This window comes from Gracilinanus agilis, chromosome 2 (assembly GCF_016433145.1).
Source record: "Gracilinanus agilis isolate LMUSP501 chromosome 2, AgileGrace, whole genome shotgun sequence".
In the NCBI taxonomy this organism is placed as follows: domain Eukaryota; kingdom Metazoa; phylum Chordata; class Mammalia; order Didelphimorphia; family Didelphidae; genus Gracilinanus; species Gracilinanus agilis.
This window is the reverse complement of record NC_058131.1, coordinates 266,635,390-266,662,790: the sequence shown is the minus strand read 5'-3', so window position 1 is coordinate 266,662,790 and position 27,401 is coordinate 266,635,390. Positions and strand designations below refer to the sequence as shown.

At 45.3% G+C, this 27,401-nt stretch overlaps 2 protein-coding genes across 4 annotated transcripts; one reads left to right on the top strand and one right to left on the bottom strand.

Moving 5' to 3' along the window:
* Positions 1–7,145: 7,145 nt before the first annotated feature.
* On the top strand, positions 7,146–14,016 carry LOC123235125 (corticoliberin-like). 3 transcript variants are annotated; one of them, XM_044661185.1, is made up of 3 exons: positions 7,146–7,231; positions 12,872–13,275; positions 13,627–14,016. In XM_044661185.1, the coding sequence occupies exon 3, from the start codon at positions 13,630–13,632 to the stop codon at positions 13,960–13,962; it is 333 nt and encodes a 110-aa protein (XP_044517120.1). In that variant the 5' UTR covers positions 7,146–7,231; positions 12,872–13,275; positions 13,627–13,629; the 3' UTR covers positions 13,963–14,016. The 3 variants fall into 3 exon arrangements, with proteins under 3 accessions (XP_044517120.1, XP_044517122.1, XP_044517121.1); XM_044661187.1 differs by having other exon boundaries at positions 7,198–7,231; positions 12,936–13,275; XM_044661186.1 differs by lacking the exon at positions 7,146–7,231 and having other exon boundaries at positions 12,867–13,275.
* An 89-nt stretch (positions 14,017–14,105) lies between these two features.
* LOC123235124 (tripartite motif-containing protein 54-like) lies at positions 14,106–23,577 on the bottom strand. The gene is made up of 10 exons (XM_044661184.1): positions 23,406–23,577; positions 18,519–18,687; positions 18,205–18,376; positions 18,004–18,099; positions 17,102–17,335; positions 16,867–16,889; positions 16,646–16,770; positions 15,283–15,497; positions 14,944–15,180; positions 14,106–14,744 (listed from the first exon to the last, which is right to left on the bottom strand). The coding sequence occupies exons 1-10, from the start codon at positions 23,575–23,577 to the stop codon at positions 14,637–14,639; spliced, it is 1,551 nt and encodes a 516-aa protein (XP_044517119.1). The 3' UTR covers positions 14,106–14,636.
* Between the last annotated feature and the right edge of the window lie 3,824 nt (positions 23,578–27,401).

The window sequence follows — 27,401 nt, the reverse complement described above, 5'->3', positions numbered from 1 at the left end:
AGGTAAACAGGGTTAAATAACTTTCCCCAAATCACACTGCTAGGGGAAGTGGCTGAAGTCAAATTTGAACTTGTCTCCCTAACTTGGCTTGGCACTCACTATGCCACCCAGCTGGCTCTTTGGGAAGTCTGCCTTTTAGCTGAAATACATTACTAGCCATTATTACATTTCATCCTGCCATCTCCCACCTCCTTGTCCAGAAAAGCATGTAGCGTGCCTAGAACGCACTTGCTCCTTATCTCTGAATGGTAGACTCCCTTTCCTTCAAGGCCTGGCTCAGAGGCCAGATGATCTAGACAACCTTTCTTTATCTCCCAGTTAAAAGTTTTCTTTAGGAAAGCCCTTCTTGGCTCCCTTATACTCTATTTTATATCATACTTATTTGTATGTGCTTAGGATAATAGATTTAGAGTTTGAAGGGTCCTTGGGGCTATCGAGTCCAACTAAATTCATATAGAGAAACTGAGGCTGAGAGAGGCTTTGGAGACAAGGATGGTTTTTTGTCTTTGCATCCCCAGTACCTAGCATAGTGTCTTTTTTGTTGTTGTTTTTGTTAACAAATGTCCAGTATCAGTTGGATTTCGCTGAAGGAGGTGGGTATGAGGAAGGACAATGACCACCAGCTCAGTGTGACCTAAACAGGGCAGGGTGTATGTTGTGCCTTTCTCCCCGCAAAGAAAAGAAAATGGGGGAACCCAGCAGGACTGTGACTAGTCTGATGCCCAATTAGTTCTAGCTTGTAAGAACTTGGAACTGACTTCTTCCCTCAGCCTTCAGTGTTCTAATTTGTTTACAGCAACTTCAGGCAACCACAGCGGAAAATGGTGTGGGTGTGGTGGGGGGGCTGAGACCTGCACCCTTCTCTCCTGACCATCCCCCTCTCATTTGGCAATGACCAGAGCATCAGGGAGAAAACAGCCCTGTGAGAAGGGAGATAGAGATCTCGTTGTGCAGAGGGAGGTAGAATCCAGCCCTGGGAGCTGCACTGGTGAAACCTTGACTTCCCACCCAGGGCCATCTGTTCATTTCTCACTTTGTGACCACATGGCCAGCTTCCTCCCTGCAGCAGCCAGCTCTGCCACAAGGGAGCTTCGTATTCAAATGAGTCACTTGGGCCACTCTAGGTCTAAGAGCATCTCTTCCCCTGCCCCCTCCACTGTCTCGGGAAGGACATGATGAGACCAGGTAGGGTTGATTGAGTGCTTTGACCAGAAACTCTGGGTTGAACTCTACACTTGCAGATTTTTCACTTTCATATCTATGACTGGCCTCTCTGGTTTCCCCAAAGCTAAGGCTAGTCAAAGGCTATGGGGCAACATGAATGGCTAATTTATGAAATTATGAAACAGGAGCAGGCACTCCAAGATTCTTTGGGTTCTTTCCAGGAAAGACTATCATTGGTGGTGGGAAATGAGATAGCAATCGCACTTTAATAAGGCACAACGAACACGTGTCGAAAAGTGGTACAGACGCAGATGGTGTTGCGGGGATCAGGAATGGAATGGTGAAGAAAGCCGGCAGGGGGAAAGGATGGAGAGGGGGAGAAGCAGAGGCACAGACTATCACTCATGTAACCATGGTCCTAGGCAGCACGGACCCTATGGAGAGGGGAGAGGGCTGGGCAGGGGGCCAGACAGGAGTTTGAGGTCTGTAAGGAAGACATTTATTTATTTATTTGTTCATTCATTCACTCATTCGTCCATCCATTTAATTTATTTATTTGTTGTGTTTTAGTCCTTTTTATTTTATTTTTTTAATTTTAATTTTGAATATTTTCCCATGGTTACGTATTTCATGTTCTTTCCCTCTCCCCCAAACCTCCCTAACCCCTTAGCCAACACACAATTCCACTGGGTTTTACATGTATCATTGATCAAGATGGAAGGATGATATTTAAAGGAGTCTTAATTGTGGTTTGCTAACGCAGGCTAGTACATCGAAGCCTGCCTTCAACTCCCTTCGCCCTTACAAAGGAATGAAGGGGTATTCTCTGGACAGGGGTGTTATGCCAGAAAGAAGCAAGAGTTACTAACTTGAAATGGAGAGGTTTCCTTTGGGAAGAAAGTTGTTTGGACCTTGAGGCTTGACTAATGCTTGGCCCAGAACCCCCTTCAGGTAACTACCTAGTGCAGGGTAAAACTGTCCAGCAGGTGGTCTTGACCTATGATGTCAGGCTTGAGTCAACAGCCTTTCCTCCTGGCCCTTCTTCCCCTTGACTCCCCTTCGTTTCAAGAATGCCGCTATCAGACTGTTATAAGAGGTATATTATTTATTATAAACAAAATAGGAGAAGGGCAGTGGGCAGAGGAGAGCCCTTATCTAGTTTCCCTGAATAAGGTCGTCCTTCCTCTGGTTGAGCCAAATGGCAAGATCAGGAATTCACCTTCCCTCCCCTAATTTACTTAATCTAAATTAATCTATACATCAATAATATATCAAGGTCTTTGTGGTAAGACAGGTAAGGTTGAAAAGTCTTGGGGGTTCAGTTCAGTGGCCTGCTGAGTCCGCTGACCCCTCAGGCCCTGGAGACCTGAAATCTTCTAGTTGAGGTCTGAGGCTTTCAGGAAACACACAAGGTCTTTGGGATATATATCAGTGTTCGAAGAAACCCTTGGGTTGGCTCTCGATTGATCTCAGGTGGGCAAACGTCCTCCCTCTCTTCACTAGATCCAAGATCAAAAGCTCCGTCCTTCAGGCTCTCTTTCCCATGATCCCTCGCTCCATCTCAACCGCTGCTCTGTGTCACTCAAGCCTGCTTTTGAACATTCCAAAGCTTCACTCATGCAAGCCTGCTCTTACAGGTCTCATAGGGTTTGGGGGTGGGGGGGGAAACAGCAACTCCTATCTTTGCCATGTTGGGATTAGTTCAGTAACATATCTAAATCATCTCAAAGTTATCTGTAAAACACCAAAATCATCATCCCAAAGTCATTATCAACTTTTTTAAAAAATTATTTAATTGATTAATTAAAAAATTTTCCATGGTTCCATAATTCATGTTCTTTTCCCACCTCCTCCCATCCCCCTCCCATAGCCAATGCACAATTCTACTGGGTTTTTCATCAATAATAGATCAAAACCTATTTCCATATTATTGATATTTGCACTAGGGTGATCGTTTAGAGTCTACATGCCCAGTCATATCCCCAACAACCCATGTGATCAAGCAATTGTTTTTCTTCTGTGTTTCCACTCCCACAGTTCTTTCTCTGGATCATTATCAACTTTTTGATATTCTCTTGGTCTAGAACTGTGAAGGTTTGGATTTTTCTCTGGAATTCAGGTCCTAGGCCAGAAATTTTGACAAGATGGTTTCTTCTGGTGTGATATATTTCTAGGGTAGGAATTTTAGTTAAATTATATGATATAATTTGTGTCATATATTATTAGTTGGATGGTGCCAGGCCTGAAGTCAGGAAGATTCATCTTCCTGAGTTCAAAACTGGTTTCACATAATGACTAGTTGTGTGACCCTGGACAAGTCACTTAACCTTGTTTGCCTCAGTTCTTTATGTGTAAAATGAGCTGGAGTAGGAAATGGCAAACCACTCTAATATCTTTGGAAAGAAAACCCCAAATGGGGCCATGAAGAGTCAGACATGACTAAAATGACTCAACAAAAAATAAGAATTTGTAAATTATGTTCCTTTGATCATTCAGTTTGTACATGACTTCCAGGTTCCATTTTGGAATCTTATTTCCTGCTAAAACTAACTATAGGGGCTAGAAGGGGGAGGGTGGTGAGAGGGGCCAGAACAAGATCCAATTTTAACACACCCTGGGATGAGCCTCTGTTGGTTTCCTGCCCTGTCTAGTCCTAGTGATTCAGGTGCCTGGTTTCTCTTTTCCAGAGCCCACAAGCAATTTGCTTCAAGTCTCTGCTGATCCCTTCCCTTCCCTTCCCTGCCTGACCTGGAGATGAAAGGGCTAGTAGAATAATTTCTGGATTCATTCATTGTTGTGTGACTCCAGTTAAGGGGTTCACCCTCTCTGGGCCAAGTTCTACAGTCAATAGAAGATAATAGAGCCTGGGCTCAAGTTCAAAGAAAGTCTTGAATTTAGCAGGCAAAGAACCTTTCGATTATGTGACAAGCCTTTGAATAATAGTTCACCAAGCCTGGTACCATCCAAGACATTGCAGAAAAGCTAGATTTACCACAGAAGCTAGGAAGGACCTCAGTGAGGGCATTTGATTCAATTTAGCAAGCATTTATTTTTTTAAAATCAATTCTGAATTTCTCTCAATTACATACAGAAACCATTTTTCACAATTGTTTTCTGACATTTTGATATCCAGATTCCCTCTCTCCCTTTCCTTCTACCCTTCCTCTCTTCTGATTCTGAGATGGTAAATAATCTAATACAGTTTATGTGAGGGCCGTCATACAATACATATTTCCATCTTCCTCATGTCATGAAAGAAGACATATATTACACCTAGGAGAAAAAACTCATGAAGAAAATAAAGGGAAAAAATATATATATATGTATATTTTTAAATTTTAAACCCTTAACCTCTGTGCATTGACCTATAGGTGGAAGATTGGCAAGGGTAGGCAATGGGGGCCAAGTGACCTGCCCAGGGTCACACAGCTGGGAAGTGTCTGAGGCCAGATCTGAACCTAGGACCTCCTTGTCTCTAGGCCTGGCTCTCAATCCACTGAGCCACCCAGCTGCCCCTGGAAAAATATATTTTGATCTACATTCGGAATCCAACTTTTCCTCTTCTGGTTATTTTTTATTTATTTTTAAAACCCTTACCTTCTGTCTTAGAATCAATGCGAAATATTGGTTCCAAGGCAGAAGATCAGTAAGGGCTAGGCAATGGGGGTTAAATGACTTGCCTAGAGTCACACAGCTAGGAAGTGTTTGAGGCCAGTTCTGAACCCAGGATCTCCCATCTCTAAGCCTGGGACTCTGTCCACTGAGCCACCCAGCTGCCTTTCCCCTTCTATTTATTAAGCATTTATTTTGGGACAAAGCATTTACTAAGGACTTGCATTGTGCCAGGTTCAGTTCTCAGTGATGGGAACAAGAAAACAAACCAACCAAATCCCTTCCACCAATGAACTTACATTCTACAAGGAGAAACAATTTGTACTCAGACAAAAGCTGGGGTCTGGACCTGTCATTTCATTGGTATAAGTTCTGAGTGAGGAATTTTTTCTGCCAGTGTAGGGCAGCATCTTTTCAGCAGCTTAGAATCTTCCAGAAGTGCCCAGAATACAGAGATGTTAAATAACTTGCCATTGGTCACATCTGTTGTTATGTGACAGAATAGATGTCAGAATTGAACCTTGAACCCAGGATTTCCTGGGTCCAAGGCCAACCTCTAGCCCCTATTCTATTTTTTAAATTAATTTATTTATTTTAAAATATTTTCCCATGGTTACATGATTCATGTTCTTTCCCTCCCATCCTCCCTTCCTCCTCCTGGAGCCAATGAGCAATTCCACTGGGCTGTACATGTATCATTGTTCAAAACCTATTTCCATATTATTAATATCTGCACTAGGGTGATCTACAGAGTCTACATCCCCAATCATATCCCCATTGAGCCACGTGATCATTCATAAGTTTTTCTTCTGTGTTTCTGCTCCCACAGTTCTTTCTCTGGATGTGGATAGTGTTTTTTCTCATAAGTCCCTCAGAATTGTCCTGGATAATTGCATTGCTTTTAGGAGAGAAGTCTATTACATTCAATTGTGCCACAGTATATTTGTCTCTGTGTACAAAGTTCTTCTGGCTCTGCTCCTTTCACTCTGCATCAATTCCTAGCGGTCTTTCCAGTCTTTATTCCTTTGAGCACAACAGTATTCCATCACTAGCATATACCACAATTTGTTCAGCCATTCCCCAATTAAAGGGCAGACCCTCGTTTTCCAATTTTTTGCCACCAAGAACACGTCTAACCCCCTTTCTAAATAAAGTTAATATGAAAGGGGCAGGTTAGTAGCACAGCGGATAGAATTTCAGGTCCAGAGTCAGGAAGATCTGGGTTCAAATCTAGCCTCAAATACTTCCTAGCTATGTGACTTTGGGCAAGTCACTTAAATCCAGTTGCCTAGCTCTTGCCACACATCTGTCTAAGAATTGATACTAAGACAGAAGGTGAGGGTTAAAAAGAAGGTAAATACAAAGTAATTTGTGCTAAAAACAGGGAAATCAGGAAAGGCTTGCCTAGGAAATGTCACTTGAGTTGAACTTAAAAAAGGGATGTCAAGAGCTGACAAGACCTTCGTGAACTGATGCGGAGTGAAATAGGAGAACATTGTACACACAGTAACTGAAACATCATGGAATGATCGAATGTGATAGACTTTGCTACAAACTGCAATGCAATGATCCAGGACAATTCTGAGGGACTTTAAACAAAAATCAATCAATTAATTAATTTTTAAAGTGTTTTTTTTTTCATGGCTACATGATTCATGTTCTCTCTCTCCCCTCTTCCCTCCCCCAATTCTGAGGGGCTTATGACAAAGAATGTTAGCCACCTCCAGAGAAAGACCTGCTGGTGAATGCGGATGAAAGAATATGATTTTTCGATTGTATATTTGGGTTTATGATTTGGGGTTTTGGTTTTATAAGATTATTCACCAACAAAAATGAATGATACAGAAAAAATAAAATTAGTTCAATTAAATTAAAAAGAGGTAGCTTGTGCGGAAAGATGAAAATGATGGGGTACAGGAGAGTTTGTCCAATCCATACCCAAAAGGAAATCAATCTGTCTCCTACAGCCCAGACAAGAAGTCACCCAGGCCTCTGCCCAAAGGACTTGAAGAACTTTTCTTGGTCCTGAGTGTATTAGCACAGAAAAGGGCTTAGAACAGCAAGGGGTGGCAAGGGAGTTGTCTCAGAAATAACTGCTTTTCCTCCCCAAATACCAGGGCTCTGAAGAGCCGCTTCCTCCTGCTGCTGGCCCTCTGATTTCCCAGTGGTCAGGTCTTTTCTCGGGAGCCCCCTTCTGCCCTCAGCGGGGCCTCTGCCACATCAGGCCCGGGGCCATGTCATGGAAACTGCCCAGGGTGGGGTGGGGGGGCGGGGCTGGGACAGGAAGCCCGCAGCGCGCGGGCGGGCGGGCAGCATCTTGCTGCTAGGTGCATGGGGAGGGGGGTTCATAAAAGAGGGGGAGAAGCAGAAGAAGGGCAGGACCCAAGCCCCAAAGAGCCACACAGAGACCAGAGACAGGCAGAGAAAATAGCCGAGTCCGACCCAGCGGGACGTGGTGAGTCCCCTCCTCGGGCTCCTTTCCTCTGGGAGGGAGGTCAGGGTTCTTTTCAGATTTGGGGCAGAAGTGGGGAATTCTGGGCCAAATCTTTCCCCAGGCTGAGAGGAGGGCACGGGGCAGGGGACAGTCGCAGAAGGAAGGAAAGGCTCTGATTTGAGTCTAAGGAAAGATTTTTATTTTTTATGTTTTATCTTTATTTTATTTTAGTAACAAATTTCCATATACGTTTCCCAAAGTTAGAGGATTCTTATTGTCTCCCTCCCCTTCTCCCTCCCCCCTCCCAGAGCTGCCAAGCAATTCAATGTGGGTTTCACATGCATTATCACTCAAAACGTATTTCTGGGGAAAGATTTGTGACGTTGAGCTGACCCGGCGCTCTTCAGAAGACCTTCCTCCTGATGTGGAGAAACCTTTCTATGGGTCCAGGGAGGTCAAGGCTGAGGGAACGTGGGTATCTATTGAGAATAGCCCCCATAAATTTCCATCTCCAACTGCCCTTTATCTCTGGGTCTTCAGGGGTCCCGGTGAAGATGGTGAGGGGAGGAACACTAGGAAGGTAAATTCCGCAGGCCTTCTGAGCTCAGGCCTTAAGCCATCCCCAAAGTGAAGGCCTCCATTTTGCTATGAGAATTTGGGACCCGGAATCTAAACAACTGGGTTCTGTTTGGGAGCCAAGCTTCCAATCCTCATCTCTGTCTACATCTTAATATTTCCCGCCCTTTCCCTTCTTCCATTCCACCTCCTCCTGCCATCGCCTCCCAGCACCACGTGGGGCCATAGAAGTCCACCTGGCCTAGCTGGAACTGCTCTAAATACTTATATTCCTGGCCTAGGGATTTAAACTATTTTTGTACATAGGAGAGCCCAACTTCAGAGATCAAACCCAGGAGAGTGAGATAGTCAGAACGCCTTTACTGGGGGTGAGCAGGTAACCCACGTTATAGAAGTTGCATTTACCCTCTCTCCTTCCTAAAGAAAAAAGTCTGAAAGAGTCCAAGCCCTGGAAGACTCAAAGATAAAAACAAAGTCAAAAAACTCTGATTTCTGTGCCGTTAGGGTCAAATGATGCCCCAGAAATCTGAAATGATAGCCAGACTTTGGCAACTCTAGGCTGGCCAGACTTAGTTGGGCTAAAGTCTAAGGGCTCTGGCCACAGGTTCTGTACCATTTCTTGGCAAAGGCTCTCTCCAATGGACAACCCTCTTTCTCCTGTTAACTGAACTAGTCTCAGAAACATCCCATCTAGCCCAGGGAGGTTTAAGAGAGGAAGGATGGCACAATAATATGAGAAAAAAGGAAAGATCTGTGATTGTCCCATATTGAGAATTCCCTCCACCAATGCAGATCTGGGACTTCATATTTAAGTGCTGGAGATCTGCCTGATTGACTTGCCCAGGATCATACAACTATTATCAGAAGCAAGATTTGAACCTGGGTCTTCTCAACTGGATGCCCAGCACATTATCCATCGAGCTACCTGTTGGTACAATAATGATAAGCAACAACAACAAAACCAACAAAAAAAAACATTAAAAAAAAAAACACCTTTATCTTCTATTCCAAGATAAAAGAGTGGCAAGGGCTAGGCAATCAAGGTTGAGTGATTTGCCCTGGATCTCACAGCTAGGAAGTAACTGAGGGCAGATTTGAACACAGGTCCTCTGGACCCCAGACCTGGAACTCTAACCACTTTGCTACCTAACTGCCCTTCAACAAAAGCCACTTTAAAAATCAGTCTATGAAATGATATACAAATCTTTGAATTTAAACAGTAAACGGATATAAACTTGTTCTTGGGTCGTTTCTGCCTGAATTCCATGGAAAAATACAAAAATGGGATAATAATAATAATAATAATAATAATAATAATGGAGTAGACATTTAGACAGTACTTTAATGTTTTCAAAGTACTTTAGAGGTTATCTCACTTAATAATGAAGTAGCAGGTGAAGCCACCGAGTTTAAAGAAAACAGGAATTCCCAGCTTAACCTTACTTCATGCTAGCTGTGTGGCTATCAGCAGCCGTTTCCTCATCCATAAAACAGGGATAACACTTGCACTACTAATATTCACCCAGGGTTGTAGTGAATCAAATGAGATGATATATTTAAAGTAAATCCAGGGGGCAGCTGGGTAGCTCAGTGGATTGAGAGTCAGGCCTAGAGACAGGAGGTCCTAGGTTCAAATCTGGCCTCAGACATTTCCCAGCTGTGTGATCCTGGGCAAGTCACTTGACCCCCATTGCCCACCCTTACCACTCTTCCACCTATGAGCCAATACACAGAAGTTAAGGGTTAAAGAAAAATAAATAAATAAAATGAAGTAGATCCAAAAGCAGCCTACTACTAAGGTCTAGTATGCCCATTTACCATGTCAAGAAACTCAAGCAAAACTTGGGGTAGTCATTCATTCCAAGTCTCTACTAGGACCCAAATGCCCTACTCCTATCCCAAAGCCATTTCTTCCCCTCATCCTCTACCCTTAATTTAATTTCTTGCCATTGTTTCTGACTGGAAACTCTCAATCTCTGCCCCCCCCCAATAACTAATTGTCTCTGTCAATAATCAATAATCTGATACAGAAGGGCGGGTAAGTAGCACAGTGGATAGAACACCAGATCTGAAGAAGTCCTAGGTTCAAAACTGGCCTCACACATGTCCTAGCTGTATGACCTTGGGCAAGTCACTTAACCTCCATAGCCTAGCTCTTGCCATTCTGTCCTAGATTTGTTACTAGGACAGAAAGTAAGGTTTTTTTTTTTAAATCTGATACAGACACACTAGAATGCAGCCCTGCCTTTCCCAGGGCCAGTTTGATAAAGGGGGTATAGTCCTCTGGGTTCTCCATGGGGTCAGAAATATCATCTGTGATTAAGACCCATCCTTATTTCTCCAGGATATAGATATGCTTCTGTTTCCCCCAGAGATTGAATCTGTGGTGTCAGGGAGAGAGGTGCCCGTGCTCCTGGAAGGGAAGGGATGTTGACAAGCCACAGTGCATTCCCCTTTGGGGTAGGGGAAAAGTTGTCCAGTGCAGTTTGGGACACATTGAGTCAGAGATGTGGAAGGAATTTAGATGAATATATCTTGTGGGTGGGCAGGTGAAAGGGGAAAATGAACTTGAAAGAGTTGGTGGAGAAGGCAGGGCCAGAGAGAGTAGGGTAGAGAGATGGTTGCCCTTATGTTAAAGAAAAAAAAGGCACACACTGTATCCATCATGGGAATAGGAACCTGGGAATCTCTGACTTTGTGCAATTCCTTCTGGAAAAGTAATGGTGGTTCCCAGAGCAGTCGGGTCAAATTTAGATAGTGTGGGATCGCTAAACTAACATAAGGAACCCTGTGGACCACATATCGATCTAGCTTTAAAATGTAATAATGGTCAATGTTTTATTGAATTTTTATTTATTTTGTTAAATATTTCCCAATTATATTTTAATCTGATTCAGCTCCACTCTTGAGTGTTGTAGACCACAGCCAGCCCTCAGGCCTGTGTTTGACACCTCTGGCCTTAAACACCATCATCTCCCTTAAGACAACTCAAACTGGGTTCCAGGCCTTCATAGGATTCTTGATTAACCAGATGATGGGGCAGGGGGCGGAGGATTGAAAAGTGGGTAGGTAGGTCAAGAGTGAAGCAGAAGGAGAAAAGGAAAGGAATAAATATTTATATAGCCCCTACAATGTGTGCCAGGCATTCTACTGATAGTATGTCATTTGATCCCTATAAAATAATCTGAGAAGCAAGTGCTATTATTAGCTCCATTTTACAGTTAAGGAACTTGAGGCAAATGGAGGTTTAGTGACTTTCCCAGGGTCAGATAGCAGTGCCTGAGACTGGATTTGAAGTCAGATCTTCCTGACTCCAGACCCAATGTTCTATCCACTTCTTCACTAGTTGCCTCTAAAGCAAAGGAATAAAGGTGGTAGTAACAAAGAGGGGGACATGGAAAGGTGGAAAGGACAATGAAGGGCAGAAAAGCCCCAGGAATTCATGTTCCATAACCCGTTCTTCCTTAGTTCTGTGACTCTTTTCTAAAAAACTACATTTTTTAAATTAAAAAAAAAAACACAACAAATTCTTCATTTGATGATGGGAATTCTCCAATTACAGCTGATTCATTTCCCACTTTCCAGTGAACCTGGAATTCAGTTCAGCTCAATTAAGCAAAGCAAGGGACAGTGTTAATTTCTAGGAATACAAAAATTTTTAAAAATCACACAGACCCCTCCCTCAAGGATTTTATGTACTATTGGAATAATTCCTGGTCAGGTTAAGATCTTATCATCCTTTCCTGGAACTGGAAAAGGTTTATGCTTCAGATGCTGCACTTCATTGGATTCACATCCTCAGGGCCAGGTCTGGGATACTCACCCAACTTGGATACCCCAGTGGAGGTAAGGGTGAGATTTGCAACTGAAGTCTACTCATTTGTCTGTCTCTCTTATCAGAAAGTGGTTTGGAAGCAATGGAAGGTGCATCTAGGACTGTCTAACCTGAGAATGGTGAATCTCAGGGTCAATCTCAGGTTCGTCAGCCCATGAGGTGCCTTCCCCACACCTCCAATCCCAGACTCCACACTTGAAGCTGCTGGTAACCAGGACGGAGTGGGGGGTGTTTGTCTTTCCAAAGATAAGGGGATCAGCGAAATGACTTGATTATCAGAAAAGACTGAGATTCTTTGGCTACTGTGACCCTGAGTGAAAAATAAGTCCCAGGGACCCTCTACTACACTCCCCAGAAGCTGATCCTCACTTTACTTTTCCTCCCATCAAGGACTTGAATCACATGCCATCCCACAGATATTTGTTGCGAGGTGGGGCAGGGAAGGAGCCAAGATGGCGGCTTAGTAGCAGTGAAAGCCTGAACTGCTCCCAGAATCCTACCAAACCAATCTTTAAAATCGTGCTTCTAAAAGACATGTCATAGAACTAAAGATATGCGTTGGGGTCTTCTTTTCACAACATCCTTCTGAGTCCTAATGGGGGAATCAGGGAGGAAGGGAAATCCAAGGCTCAAGTTCCGAGGTGGAATTTCTGAGGTGCAGCTCTAGCCTTTGCCAAGGAACACCTTTCTGACTAATGCAATTCATCTCCATTTCCTCAGCCTTTAGTCCTTTCTGAGACAGAAAGGGCCAGCCATGGGAATAGTTTGGGTCAAATGTGTGTATTTTGTATTTCCTTGTGTTCATCTGACGAAGAGGAAGATAGAACAGTGAGAGGGTGTAGTTTGGGGAACAAGTTCATCCACTTCACATCCTGGCTGATGCATGAAAGCAAAAGTGAGAAAGTGAGGAATCCAGTGGCTGAGGGGATAGAAGTTTAGAAGAAAGTAAAGGGTCTTTATATATAAAACCCTTACCTTCTGTCTTCAAACCAATAACTGTGCAATGGTTCCAAGGCAGAAGTGGTAAGGGCTAGGCAATGGGGGTTAAGTGACTTGCCCAGGGTCATGCGGATAGGAAGTATTTGAAGACAGATTTGAACCCAGGACCTCCCATCTCTAGGCCTGGCTCTCAATCCAATGAGTTAGCCCCTCATATATTTTTACAATACATGTGGAGAGAGCCTATGGAGATATGTAGAGGCATTACTATGCATGATATATGCACAAATGGGTACATGTTTAACATACAGGCACTTGAAGGTGCATGGGATATTCATACAGAGAAGCACGCAATACAAACACGGTCATCCTTAGGAACAAAAGACCAGATCCGCAGCACAGGGATAGGCTGCACCCAGACCAAACGCCCAAACAGACACTACGTGAGAATACAAATTTCCGGTCTAAGTCCCAGGCTGCTGCAACCCCCGGCCCTAGACCGCCTCCTTCGCCAGCACCAAGGACAGCTCCTGCTACTTCTCGGGCTCCTCCGGCTTCTCTGGCTCCTCCCAGCCCCGCCTCCATGCCCCGTCACGCGGTATAGTTGTCCGCGGGGAATATAAATAAATGTTCCTGGCCCCTCTGGATTGGAGTAGCTACATCCAGCTCCTACCCATCTCCGACGGCCCCTGAGCTGCGCCGCCTCTCGGCTGCTGTGAGTGTTTCAGGACAGGAGGGAGGGATTAGGGTGGGGAATGATGGGACCCCGACCCACTCTCGAACCAGTATTACTTTTCTTCAGAACCGTTCCAATCCAGCCCCTTATTCCCAGACCCTACGTGATCCCCTCCCTCTGCTTCAGGACCATCAAAGACGGCCAGGCCAGATATAGGGTCCAGTGATCAGGGGTCGGGAAAGGGGCGGGGGAAAGGGATAGAGAAATCCAGGGCGGGCTCAGAAATCTAGCTCTGAGGTTCGGGGTTGGGCGAGCACGGATTTCCCGGCAGAGCTAGGGAAAAAGTCGGGTCTCAAGTGTAGCGAAGGACTGGAAACACGTATATTGCAGGCCATGGCCTTGCGGAGGCTCCGGGTCATGACAGTGACTTTGGCTGTGGCCGCGCTGCTGTTCCTGCCCCCGGATACCTGCTTTCCGTTGCCCAGTGCTTGGGAAGTCCCGGGACTGAGCCCAGACCATTTGGAAACTTGGAGACACCCTGCCGACTCCGCCCGGGAGCAGTGGAGGTTGGAACGCGCCCCTCCAGGCTGGAAGCAGCGGGAGAGGACCCCTAACGCCCTGGATCTGCCCTTTCATCTGCTGCGGGAGTTGCTGGACCGCGCCAGGGAGGAAAGGCTGCGAAACCGTGCGCGGAACAACCAGCGCTTGCTGGGGAGAGTGGGCTAGTGAAGCCGTCGCCGCCCAAGGGCTAAAAAGGATGGGCGGGCACCTGCGGGTCGGGGGAGATGAGGGGAGCTGCAAGTAAGGAAGTCCAAGGGTGGAGGTCGGGGCGGGCTCTGAGAATTCCACGATCACGTAAAACAGTGAAATTTCGAGCAAAGGTAAAGCCTCCGGTTTATTGAGGGGAACGATTCCCTCCGTGTCCGTGTCCGACTCGTGTCTGTGTCCGCGTCGCCCTATCTCCCCTACCCGGAGAACGTCATTCTCAGTCTTAGAATCTCTCTGCTTCGGCAACGAACTCTTTCATTTCCCCCACAGCCCACCTCCTCCGGGAAATGGTGACTCCAACACTGGGATCTCCCAGCTGTTAGGGTCCCGTCAGTATTTTGGGAGGGGTGGAATCTTCTAGCCGGAGGACGCATAAGTTATTTAGTCCAACCTCCCGCTCCCGGACCTGAAAACCCTCCAGGGCAACGCTTTCCCTCAAATCCAGCTTGCAAACAGCCACAGAAAGTTCGGGGCTCCAGACATTCAGGGAAGGGTCGGGAAGAAACTTTTTCTGTAGCGTTCTGCAAAGGATCTCGGAAGAAAGGAGAGGAAAGCTCTAGCTCACTCAGGATAAACGCAGTCCCAGGGCTGGGTTAGGGGAGGTGGTGACCTAGGGAAGTCCCGTCCTTCTGTCAGCACTGTGGTAACGAGGGGTTGGAGACTAAGGAGGAAACCGAGGCAAAACCCAGAAGCTCCCCCGCCTCCTGCTCCGTCCCCTCAGAGGCCATCACGTCAGAACTCTGCAAGTGGAGAAAAGAAGAGTCAGAGGAAATATACAAGCACCCTCTCCCACCATTTACGCGCGTTGTTGTCCACAGCTCTCCCACGTACCCTCCCCAACCTCTTTGCCCCAAGGCAGGTGGCGGGACTCTCACAGAGATTCCCAGAGGGAAGAGAGGTGGAGAGCTCTAAAGGAAATCCGTCCCCACTTTCACTGGCCTGACTGCACCCAGGTGTTCCTGCCCCTTCTCGGTTGTCCTGGCCGCTGACAGCCCCACTGGTTCCTTCGCTCCCCGAGGTCTCAGGCTCGCATAGCCCGGAGTTGGGGGATTCGGTCCGGGGCGCTCGAGGAGGTGGTACCGGCATAAAGCTTAGAGTTGGGGGACATCCGCTGTCCTGGCACTTCGTATTCAACGCTTCGCCAGCCTCAGGTTCCCTGCCTGTCTCCTCTCGATCCTGCAAGTAGATTTAAGGGACTTTTACTAGAGACTAGGATAATCAGAGTCTCTGTGATCCTGTCCAAAGTCCAGAGGAATTCCATGCCTCCGCACACTCTACCTTTCCCCCAGTTCCCGGTTCCAATCCCTCCTCCTGGGCTGTCCCTGGGGCCTGCACTGCTCCGACTCCAGCTTCTTCTGGGGCCTCGGGGCCCGAGGTTAAGGGCGCTGCTGCCTCCTCTTCCTGGTCCTCCCCTAGTAGAGGTTCCTCTGCCGGGGCAACATAGTCCCCTTCTTCCGAAGAGGCTGTCACTGCCGCCTCCAGTGGTTCCTCAACTAGTGTTTTGTTAGGAAATGAAAACGAAACAATATAGAATTGACTTCAGCCTTGAAGCCCTTGAGCTCTCCTGGTGCTCTGCTAGGGCTGGAGATGCCCCAATCTTCATTTCCCCCCCAATCGAGACCTGAATTTAGTCCTCAGACTGAGGTTCCTCCTCCTTCAGTCAAGACTGCAGTTTTCAAAACTCCTCCCACTCAGGGCTAAAACCTGCCAGCGCTAAACCTCTTTCTCTATTTGGGACTCCCAACCACTAACACCACCCCCTCCCAAGGACAGGGGCTCTCAAAATGGTGACGAGAGAGGGCGGGGGCTGGGGTAAAACAAAGTAAAAAAAAAAAAAAAAAGATTTTGCTAAGCAGAAGCTTACATAAAAAGAACACACACACACACACACACACACACACACACACACACACACATCTTATACCAAATAATCAGGAAAACAAGACGGTTAGGACTGGGTACAGGTACTGTCCCAAAGCAATGGTTCTGAGATGGCTTCTACATGTTTCTAAATTTCTTCAGCAGTTTCTTTTTGAATCCCACAGATTGGGTCACCCTCCTTCCCAGCTCAGTCTCTTGCTCTCTCAGAACCCTCTCTGTTCCATATGGTCATGTTTCCCACTTCCCTTTCCATGGATTCCTTCCTTCTTGCCAAGCTCCCTGCCCAAATACAAAAGGAGCTTTCTTTCATCTAGAGTTCTCGGTCAAGTTCAGAATCTAGAGCCATTTCCTCTCCTAAGAATCTTTTAAACTCTAGAGAGGGAAGGGGATCAGGATATTTTTTTCCCAGGAAAAGAGGGAAAGGGAGGGGAGGGAGGGAGAGAAGGATGTGAGAGACATGAGGAGAGGAAAAGAAGCCACCAAAGGACAGGAAAGAATGATAAGAAGGGAACAGGGTATACCTGGAGGCAGAAAAATGAGGGGACTGAAGAGGAATGCAAACATATGGGACAGTGACAATGAGGGTACAGTTCAAAAAGCAGAGGCTAGAGAAGACAGAAGGGAGATGGAGTACATGGGGACAGAGGAATGGAGATAAGGGAAAACAGAGGACAGTGACTAGGGAGGGAGAGAAGAGCCTTGGGAACAGGGTACAGGAGAGATACAGGTTTTTGTAGGGGAACACGAGATGGTGGCCCACTCTTGATGAAGTCCAGCTGGTATAGTGCCCGTTCCTCTTCGTTGAAGTCCACTGCATAATGCTCCATGTTGTCAAATCCTGGTTCCACGGTTTCCAGCTCTGGGCTGCCTACCGCCTCCGCAATCCTGGGAGAAAAGAATCAGCCAGGATGTGTTTTAGCTACTGGTCCCAAACCTCTATTGAAGGGAGGGGAAAGACTTAGGGAAAGAGATGTTACTCACTTTTGGATGAGGACCTTGGCATTCTGGAGAAGACAGCAGGAGGAACTGAGGAATCCGGTGGGGTCCAGTCCCCGACCGACAAGAAAGAAGAGGAAATTTCAGGTACCCTGCACTCAAAGCGGCCCCATTTGTTTGACTGAAGAAGCTGAGGCAGTTTCCCAAGAGCATGAGCAGCCCACTTGGCCCAGACATCCACCTATCTGCCTGTCTCACTCTCCCTCTTTTACCTACCTACCTGCAGAAAGAGAGGGACCTGGGGTTCCTCAGCAGCCTGCAAAGCCGTGCCCACCAGCTTGGAGGCAGCCTCCATACGAGCCTCGTAGGCCTGGCTCAGGGCTCGAAGCTGCCGGGTCTTTTCCGCCTGCTCGTAGGACACACGTTGAAGCATGATCTCCTTCCGCTCCTCCAGTATGCCCGCCATGCGCTCAAACTTCTCGCACAGCGTCTGTTTCCGAGCCTTGCAGTTGTCCTGGAGGAGTGCGGCTGTGAGAGGACGCTGGCCAGAGGATGCCCACGGCCAGGACTTCTGGCTCCAGAGAAGGAGTTGCCCTCCTCTCTGGGGACTGCCAATGCCTCCGGGACAACCGAATCCCTGGACTGAGCTTAATTAATCCCAGTGCAGGTTCCAGGAGAATTGTAAAAAGTTAGGGAAGAGAAAACCTTCGAGATCAAAGGCCAACTCTCAGATCCATTTCTTTGGGGGTCGGGGTTTCCGAGATGCTTCTCCAAAAAGCGAATACCCACTCTAGATGTTATCGCTTTCTTAAACAGGGTGGCTTTCCTAGCTACGGCTCTCTGACGTCACTCAGCCCCCCCAGTCCCGTGCCTGTAGCTTTTCCTGCCCCTGGGACAGTGCCCCCAAATATTCCAAGAAAATTTCGGCTGAATATGAAAGAGACATCCTAACAATTGGAACTAGCCCAAAGTGGGAAGAGTAGCCTCGGGAGGTAGTGAGCTCCTCATTCAACTGAGGCTAGATGACCATTTAGAGACGTTCCAGAGGGGCTTAAGCGAGGGAGGACTGAATGGACGCCCCAGCTCTCAGGAGGTTTCCGACATTCTGTTAAAGTCGCCAGGTCCTCTAGGGGGCAATCACAACCCTTAGGTGCACCCTGCGCCCCCGGAACTTCCCCGCACCTCCACATTCCGGCAGGTGTTCTGCAGCTCAGCTATTAGCGACTGGATTCGCTCGTTGGAGGCCACCAGGGTCCGGATTCCGTCCGTCAGCTCCGACTGGGCGGGCCAGAGGAGCAGTAAGAGGGCGCTCAGCATGGGCTCTTTCCCATCTCCCCGGGTCTCCCAGCTCCCTTTCCCGCCCCGGCCCGAGTTCCAGCCCACCTTGTGCTGTTCGTACACGTCAGAGAGGGGGGCCACGCGGCAGGACTGGTGTTCCCCAAACACCTTGCACAGAGAACAGGTGGGGACCCGGCACGTGACGCAGTAGATGTTTATCTTTTCATCCTCGTGTTCCTCGCAGGTGGGACACTCGGGTTTCAGCAGCGGCTTGGGGCTGACGGTAGGGAAGGGACAGGGGAGTCAGGCCGGCTCGAGCCTCAGGAGACGCCGAGATTGCAGCCCTCCCTGGGCTCACAATCTGGACTTCTGGTTAGGGGCGGGGCAGGTGGGGGGAGGTTCAGGTCCTGAGGTCGCACCTGGCTGACTCCTGCTTGTAGATGTCGATGATGTTTTCCACCAGCAGGTTCCTCTGGAGCCCGTACACCCCGTGCCTGTCGAGGACCACTTCGTGGCGGCAGGACGGACAGCGGAATCTTCCGCTGGAGCCCAGCGTGGTCCCTCGGGACTGAAAAATACACGGTGTACCTAAGTTGGGGATCCCTCCCGTTTCAATCCTGCCAGGTTCTTTCAGAGAGAGGCCCCTATGGGGGATGGGGAGGGGGGAAAGAGGAGAAGAAAGGGGGCAGCAGGGTGGCTCAGTGGATTGAGAGCCAGGCCCAGAGAAGGATGGTCCTGGGTTCAAATCTAGCTTCGGGCACTTCCTAGCTGTGTGACTCTGGGCACTTAACCCCCATTGCCTAGCCCATACTGCTCTTCTGCCTTGGAACCAATACACAGTATTGATTCTAAGATGGAAAGTAAGGGTTTAAAAAAAGCGGGGAGAAAAAAGTAAGGTGACTGGTCTCCAGGGTCAGCAGCACAGCATTTTTGACAGACATTGACAGGATGGGGAGTGCCTAGAGGATGACAAGGAGGTAAGAGGGCCAAAGAATTTGTCCTTCCTGGATCAGCTGGAGGAACTGATCATGTTTTCCCTGAAGAGAAGGGGGGGTGGGGTGGGGGGGAATGGAGGGATGTTTGACTGATATTTTAGCTGTTTTTCAAGTATTTGGAGAATCTCCGTGGAAGAGGGTTCAGGCTTCCTTTGTCTGACACCAGGGAGTGAGCTACATAGAGTAGAAGTGGCAGAAAGTCAGATTTTGGGAAGCAGCTTGGTGGCTCAGTGGATTGAGAGCCAGGCCTAGAGACAGGAGGTCCTGGGTTCAAATCTGACCCCAGCTACTTCCTAGCTGTGTGACCTTGAACAAGTCACTTAACCCCCATTTCCTGGTCCTAGCTTTTCTGTCTTGGAACCAATATACAGTATTGGTTCCAAGATGGAAGGTAAGAGTTTTAAAAAAAGTCAGATTTTGGCTGGATATAAGGAAAAGGCTTCTTAGCAGAGCTGTCCAGAATGGAAGAGGCTGCCCAGGAAGGTAGTGGGTTACCAACCTTTTGCTGAGGGGGAGAGGGTCTTCAAACAGGGACCTGATGCCCACTTAATAATAAGAAGAGTAACTAGCACTTATTTAGACCTTTAAGTATTTCAAGTATAAGCTTTTCAAGTATTGTCTCATTTTATCCTCACAAGAACCCTGGGGAGCAAGTGCTCATTTTACCACCCCCATTTTACATATGAGAAAACTGAGGCCCTGAGGGGTTAAATAATTTGTGCAAGGTCACAAGAGTGAGTGTCCACTTGGTTGATTAAGTGGTACAGTAGCTAGATTCTGCTTATTGGAAATTAGTAGGTGGGATTTTATTTGGCCACAGGTTGAACAAGATTACCACTGAAGTTTCTCCCAGCTCTGAAATTCTGTGATTCTGGTCCTTACAGTCTTCCAAACCAAGGAGGAGTTGGTTCAGGTCAGAGGCCCCCCATGTTCCAGGAGATACTCTTAGGATCAGCTAAGGAAAGGCTTTTATCTAGCAGTAACAAGACATGACCGCCAGATGGGGTGGTGTTTCTGCTTTTCTCCAGATGTTTTCCCAACATCACTTCCCACTTCAACATCTCTGCTTGCTACAGATGTTTGTTTTTTAAACTCATTTGCAGTTGTGTTTATTAAATAGTTTACAATTTCTTTAATCAAATAAAAATTTCCAAGACTCTGTTCTGAAACCCCCTTTTCTTCTTTCTCTTTGTTTTACTTATTGATCTATCAGCTCCATGGTTTTGTCGCATCTTCTCTATTCAGATAACTAAGATTTATTTGTCCAGCTCTAACCTCTTACAATCTCCAGTCTATTTCCAAAGGCCAATTAGACAGCTCTTACTGGATGTTCCATACATATCTTAAATTGAACGTATGGCAAGCTAAGTGGCTCGGTAACTTGAGAGCCTTAGATTCAAATTTGACCTCAGATACTTCCTAACTTTGTGACCCTGGGTAAGTACTTAATTATCCCTTATTGCCTAGCCCTTACTCTTTTTCTGCCTTGGAACCAAAGCACAGAATTGATTCTAAGATGAAAGGTAAGGGTTTTAAAAAAATTCAGTATGTTCAAAACTGAACTCATTATCTTTCCTTCCAAATCCTCCCCTCTTCCTAAATTCCTTATTACTGTCAAGGGTTCCACCATCCTTCCAGCCACCCAGGCTACAATCTAGAGGTCATCATCAACTCGGCACTCTCTCTCACTCCCTATAGCTAAGCTATTCTTTCTACCTTAACAATATCTCTTGTATATTCCCACTTCTCTCTGTCATGACAACCACCCTGGAACAGGTCTGCATTACCTTTAATCTAGACCATTGTAATAGTCCGTTGGGTTGTTTCCCTATGTTAAATATCTTGGTATTTTAATCCTTCATCAAAGTGATCTTCCTAAAGCTCAAATTGATCAAAGTTGCTTCACTATTCAGGCAACTCTTTTGGCTCCTTATCACTTCTAGGATCAAAAATAAATCCCCTTTGATTTCTAAAGCCCTTCATAATTTGGCCTCTTCTTGCCTTTTCAGTCTTCTTATATTTTATGCCCTTCCATGTACTCTGTAATCCAGTGACACTGGCCTCCTTGCTCTTCCTCAAACATGACACTCCATCTCTACCTTGAGCATTTTTTTTTATTTATTTTTTTTTTAATTTTAAACCCTTTACTTCTGTGTATTGACTTATAGGTGGAAGATTGGTAAGGGTAGGCAATGGGAGTCAAGTGACTTGCCCAGGGTCACACAGCTGGGAAGTGTCTGAGGCCGGATTTGAACCTAGGACCTCCTGTCTCTAGGCTTGGCTCTCAATCCACTGAGCCACCCAGCTGCCCCCGTCTACCTTGAGCATTTTTGATGGCTGGCTGTCCCCCATGCTTGAATTCCCTACATTTCTACCTCCCAGATTCCTTAGTTTTTGTCTTCAGAGCTTCATCTTTTGGAAGAAGCTTTTCCCGGTCTTCCTTAATCTTTGTAAATTGCCTCTGTTGATTATCTCCAATTTATCCCGTATATAGCTTGTTTATACAGAGTTGCATAGTTGTTTGCATGTTGTCTCCCCTATTAGATAACAAACTCCTTGAGGGGAGGGACTGTCTTTATTACCTTTTTTTTCTTTTTAGTTATTTGAAGTATTTATCACTGTGCCTGGCCCTTAAGAAAATGCTAGTTGACTTGCACTGACCTGGGAATCAGGAAGACTGAATTTGATTCCTGGATATATCACTTTACTAACTAAGTAGCCCTGCGCAAATAGCTTCAATTTTCTGGGCCTCAGCTTCCTGTTATGTAAAATTGAGATACTACTGTTTGTACTGCCAACCTCACAGAGTTGTGAGAAAAATGCTTTGTAAATCTTAAAATGGTACTGTCAAATGCTATTTTGGTGACTCAATTTCTTTATAAAATGAAGGTAAGATACTTATATCCACATCAACTCTAAGATTCCTCTTGTCTAAATCTCAATTAGGCAAGAGGAATCTTGTATTTTTCTCTTCCCCAAAAGTCCCTACACTAATTCTGCTACACTAATTTCTGTGGATCAGTGACCTTTAAAAGAGGAAAAAAAAGTTCCTCATTCTGCACTGTGTTTGAAGGAGCCATTCCTGGAAGCAGGTGGGCAGGCAGTAAGAGGAACCAGCTTGGGGATAGAAAACTGAAACTCAAGAAGTGACAGAGTGGATACCGACTGAGAAGGTGATGCTGATGGGCCTAGAGAAGAATCTGAGACAGGCAGACACTGGGGACATGAGTATTTTTACCAGAAGGATTCCTGGTAAATACACAACTGTAGACATAGATATTTAATCTGGATGGGTAATCTATGTCCTTGTGGATAATTATGGCCCTATGACCCATGACTTGCAGTAAGTCCAGATATCAAACAGCCAGGAGCCTCTCTTTTCATAGCCAGAGTGCTGCTCTTGGGAAGGACCACTCAAAAATTAAATGACAAGTGACTTGCCAAATCTTAGGATCATAGGATTTAGAGTTGGAAGAGTCTTAGACATCATCTAGTTCAACTACCTTATTTTTTGTTTGGCAAAACAAAGGTTTTGAGGTTAAAGATGACTGTCCCAGATCACAAAACTATCTTGTCTCAGACAAGAACCAAAATTCAGTCTCGAGTCTCGGGGCTCCAAATCCACTATAATGTGGCACTTGCTCTCAGGGTTATAGTTACCAAGAGCCATGACTCCCTCAAAGCATCTGATAAAAAGGCCCTTCCTCCATTTCCATGCCTTCAGCAGTACCTGAGAACAAGTTTGTCCTGGGCAGGATACCTGGAAGGACACAAATACTCAACACACTCACAAGTAACCCCATAAACCCCAAAGGCATCATGACCCTAATAACAAGACCATAGAAAATGCCTACTATGTGCCCACACTGTGCTAAGTGCTTTGTGACTATCCCATGTGATCATTTGAGAAAGCCTGCTTAGTGAAGCTATTTTCCTCAGTCTCAAGACCTAGATCTTTAACTCCCAGCAGTCTTCCATTGGGCTGGTCACCTTCCTTGGGCAGTGCTTCTTGATGCTTCAATGATCCTGGGCCCACTGCAGTTCATATCACCCTTCTCCCTGTTTGCCCCTGAGGTATCTGTCTCTCTCCTCTCAACGCAGCTACCTGAGGGAAGGAGACCAGGGAAGTCATTTGAGAAGAAAGTGCCAGCTAGGATTGGTGTGAACCTCTGTCTGATTATGCTCTTTATGCCTGGCCAGCTCAGGATCCCAGGGAACAATGGGGGAGCAGATGAGGGAGAAGGGATGGCAAGGACACAGAATCTGGAGCAGCCAGAGAGAGGGTGATCCTATAGCCAATAGGACTGCAGCTCACCTGGAATATGTCATTGGCACACTTCCGACACAGGTTGTGCTGGCAGGGGAGAATGACCACAGGCTTAGAGAACATCTCCAGGCAGATGGGGCAGATGAGCTGCCTCTCCAGTGTGTCCATGGTGTGGCAGTCTCTGGGAAATGAGCTGTAATCCATTTTGAGAGACATCTTAAGGGTGAGAAAAAAAAAATAAAGCCACCAAGAAAAATCTCCTTCGACACAGCCAACAGCAGCACTGAAGAGCTGTGACTTGTCCTGTTTATCCCAGTTGTATGGCATAGGGGAACAGTAGCAAGGGTTGGGGGGAGGGAGGGAGGCAGGTGGGTCATGGACCAGCCTGTCAGTTGTGCTAAATGCAGACCCATCAGCCTGAGTACCAGTCCCTAGGGTAGGTGCTGCATAGGTTAGTTTGTTCAGAACATTATCAGGTTACAGAGAAGCCCTTTGGGCCATAGGGATCAGGCTGGCCTGCAGCTCCAACTAACTCCAAAGCCTAATCTACTGAATATTTTTCATATTACACATGCAGGTCAGGTCTCTGTTCAAACATTTAAGCAACTTCCTCAGAAAGAAGTTTCTATTTGGATTTCCTCCTGACCTCTACTCTTCTGAGCCCCTGGCTTCCCCCACCTGTATAATGGGCACACTGTTATTCCAGCCAAGTATAAAGCTTGAAGCACTTAGGTTCAACGTACAAGAGAGGTTTGGGAAGGAATCACAGAAAATTCCGACTCTTAAATTATCCAAGTAAGATCTAAATTCACTGGTCAAAGAATTGTAATATCAGATTTATGGCCCATTCCCTGCCTTTTATTTTTCTTTTAAAATGAAGAGGCTTTCTTTTTTAAATTTTGTTTTTCTTCTTTCTGAGCTTAGAGATCTTGGGGTTACTGACATTGTGGTACATATAATAGCCATTAAGAACCAGCTGAGCTGGTACTAGACCTATGTTCTGAAGAGGAAAGTCATTTTTACTGATTTTACCCTTTCAACATGATCAATTCTACTTTTTAAAAATTATACTTTTTCAGTCAGCAAAAATCTGCCTTTTCTTTTATACCTTTTCCAACCCTTCCCAACTGAGAATGAAAAACAAAACCCCTGCTACAAATATGTAGTCAAACAAAAAATTTCTGCATTGGTCATATCCCCAAATATGCCTCATTCTTTGCTCTGAATCTTTCTCCTCTTTATCAGAAGACAGCATGTTTCATTATTAGTTCTCTAGAATCTCAAGGTTGAGCATTATGTTGATCAGAGTTCCTATTAGTTTCATAGTTGTTTGTTGTCATTGCATAAATTATTCTCTTGGTTCTGTTCATTTTATTCGGTATCAGTTCATAAAATTCTTTCTGGATTTCTCTGAAACCATCCCTTTCATGATTAAAAAAAACAACTTTACCTTCTATCTTAGAATTGATACTAAGTATCACCACCAAGGCAGAAGAACTATAACGATTAAGCAATTGGGGTTAAGTAACTTGCTCAGGGGTCACATAGCTAGGAAGTGCCTGAGGTCAAATTTAAACCCAGGACTTCCCATGTCTAGGCTTGGCTCTCTAGCCACTGAGCCACCTAGTTGCCTCACCTTTCATCATTTTTTATAGCACAATTCCACCATATTTATATACTTTAACTTGTTCAGGCATCCCCCAATTTGGAGGTACCTCCTCAGATTCCCATTCTTTGCCACCTCAAAAAACTATAAATATTTTTACACATCTTGGAGTTTATTCTGTTTAGGACTAATGCCTATCTTAATTTACCATTCCTATAATTACTGCTACCTTCTCTCCTGCCCCTCTCATTTTTCAGTTGAGTGTATATTTTTATAACAAAATATGTGTTCTGTTTTGATCAGTTCAGATGAGAATGAGGTTCAAGTGTCAGTGTTCTCCCCCTACTCCCTTCCTCCTCAGTTTTATAGATTTCTATTTGTACACCTTGATTATGAGAAATTTTCCCCTAGCCTTTCTTTTCTTCCACTTTCTAGAGTATTCCTTTTACATTCTCCTTCCTCCAGGCTTTATTTCCATTCTTAGCTATCACAAAAAAAGTGCTGCCCTACCTGTTTTGTTTTTTTTTTTGTTTTTTTTTTAAGGGCTTTCTTCTTATCTATGGCTTCCTTATCTATACTTGGGGGTATAAACCTAGTAAGGGAATCTCTGGTTCAAAGAGTTTGGACATTTTAGTCACTTTATTTACATAATTCTAAATTGCTTTCCAAAACAGTTGAACCATTTCACAGCTTCACCAACAATGTGTTAGTGTGCTTATCATTACACAACCCTTCTAACACTATTGCCATTTTTCGCCAATTCACAGGGTGTGAGGTGAAACCCCAGGATTATCTTGATTTACATTTCTCTTATTTTTGGAAATTTGGAGCATTCCTTCACAGAGTTGTGAATACTCTGCAATTCTTATTTTGAGAATTATTTGTTAACCTTTTTGATTTTTAGCCATACACATATGTGTGTACATTCCTTTAATGTGAATGTCACCTATACATTTAGGATGTACCATGGGAAATGAATGGTGTAAGATACAGGTCTAACCCTAATTTCTCCCAGAATGCCTTCAGTTTTCTCAGTTTTTATAAAATAAGGAATTTTTTCCCCTGGGTAATATATTTTCCACTTTGTCAAACACTGGGTTTTTGAGCTCTATTATTTACGATTCTTCCTTATCTAGTATGTTCCTTTGCTTGCTCTATTTTTAAACAATACTCTATATATATGTGTGTGTATATATATATATATATGTATATATATATATATATATTTTTTTTTTTTAAACCCATAACTTCCATCTTAGAATCAATACTGTGCATTGGTTCTAAGAAGAGCAATAAGGACTCAAGTACTTGCCCAGGGTCACAGAACTAGGAAGTATCTGAGGTCACATTTGAACCTAGGACCTCTCATCTCTAGGCCTGGCTGTCAATTGACTAAGCCACCTCCTCCCAATATGGTTTTAATGACTGTGCTTTGATAAGTTGGAGGACTGGCAGTACTATTTTCCCTTTGTCTCTACTTTTAATTATTTCCCCTCATATTCTTGATTGACATAGCATTAAAAGCGCAAATTAATTTTGGTAGTATTGCCATCTTTGTTATATGGGCATGGCATAGCCTTGAGCACTGAATTTTTCTCCATCTACTTAAGCTGTTATTTCTTTAACATTTTGTAACCAAATCTATACAAATATTCTGAGTGCTTTGGTAGATTAATCTCTACATCATGCTTTCTGTTTTTGGGATATGGTTTCCCTTTTAATTATTGCTTCTTGGATTTTGTGATATAGAAATGCAGTTAATTTTAGAGGGTTCATTTTGTAAACTACAACTTTGCTTAAGTCACTGTCTTGTTTCTATTTTGTGGATTCATTCCCTGTTTGTTTCCCAAAGTGCAGGAGGGCAAAACCTGACACTCTGTTGAGCAAAGCTCTGGAGACACGGAAGGCAAAAAGTCTGAAGTCTGTCATGTCTCTCAACTTTTCAGCCCGAGGCCTGTAGCCACAAACCTCGCTCTCCCTCTTACCCTGTAAAATCACTGATGTATGTTATTTCCTTGGGAATCTAAGCTAGGTTGTTACATGGTGATTTATGATCTATAGAAATCACTGTGTAGACCCAATGAGGTAAACCAGATTACATTGTACCACTTTATCACTTTTCATTGTGAAAACTTGTGCGAAGACCCCAGATTGCTCTCTCTCTATAAAATGTTAGCTCTTCCCAATAAACCTTCGCCTTGAAAGTCATCAGCTTTCTCAGTTCTCCTGACCTCCCATTTACTGCCTTTTGGGACCCTGTTTCTGCTGGGCTGGACTCATCAGATGGTGCCAAGACCAAGGATTCTCAGAGGCTTATTGAGGGGTCACAGGTAAGGGAACCCCCTCAGCAGGGGGAATGATTTGTAGAGCAGGAAGGGAATAGTTGGGAGTAAAATGCAGAGGACAAGCCAGTTCATAAATCTAAAGCTAAATC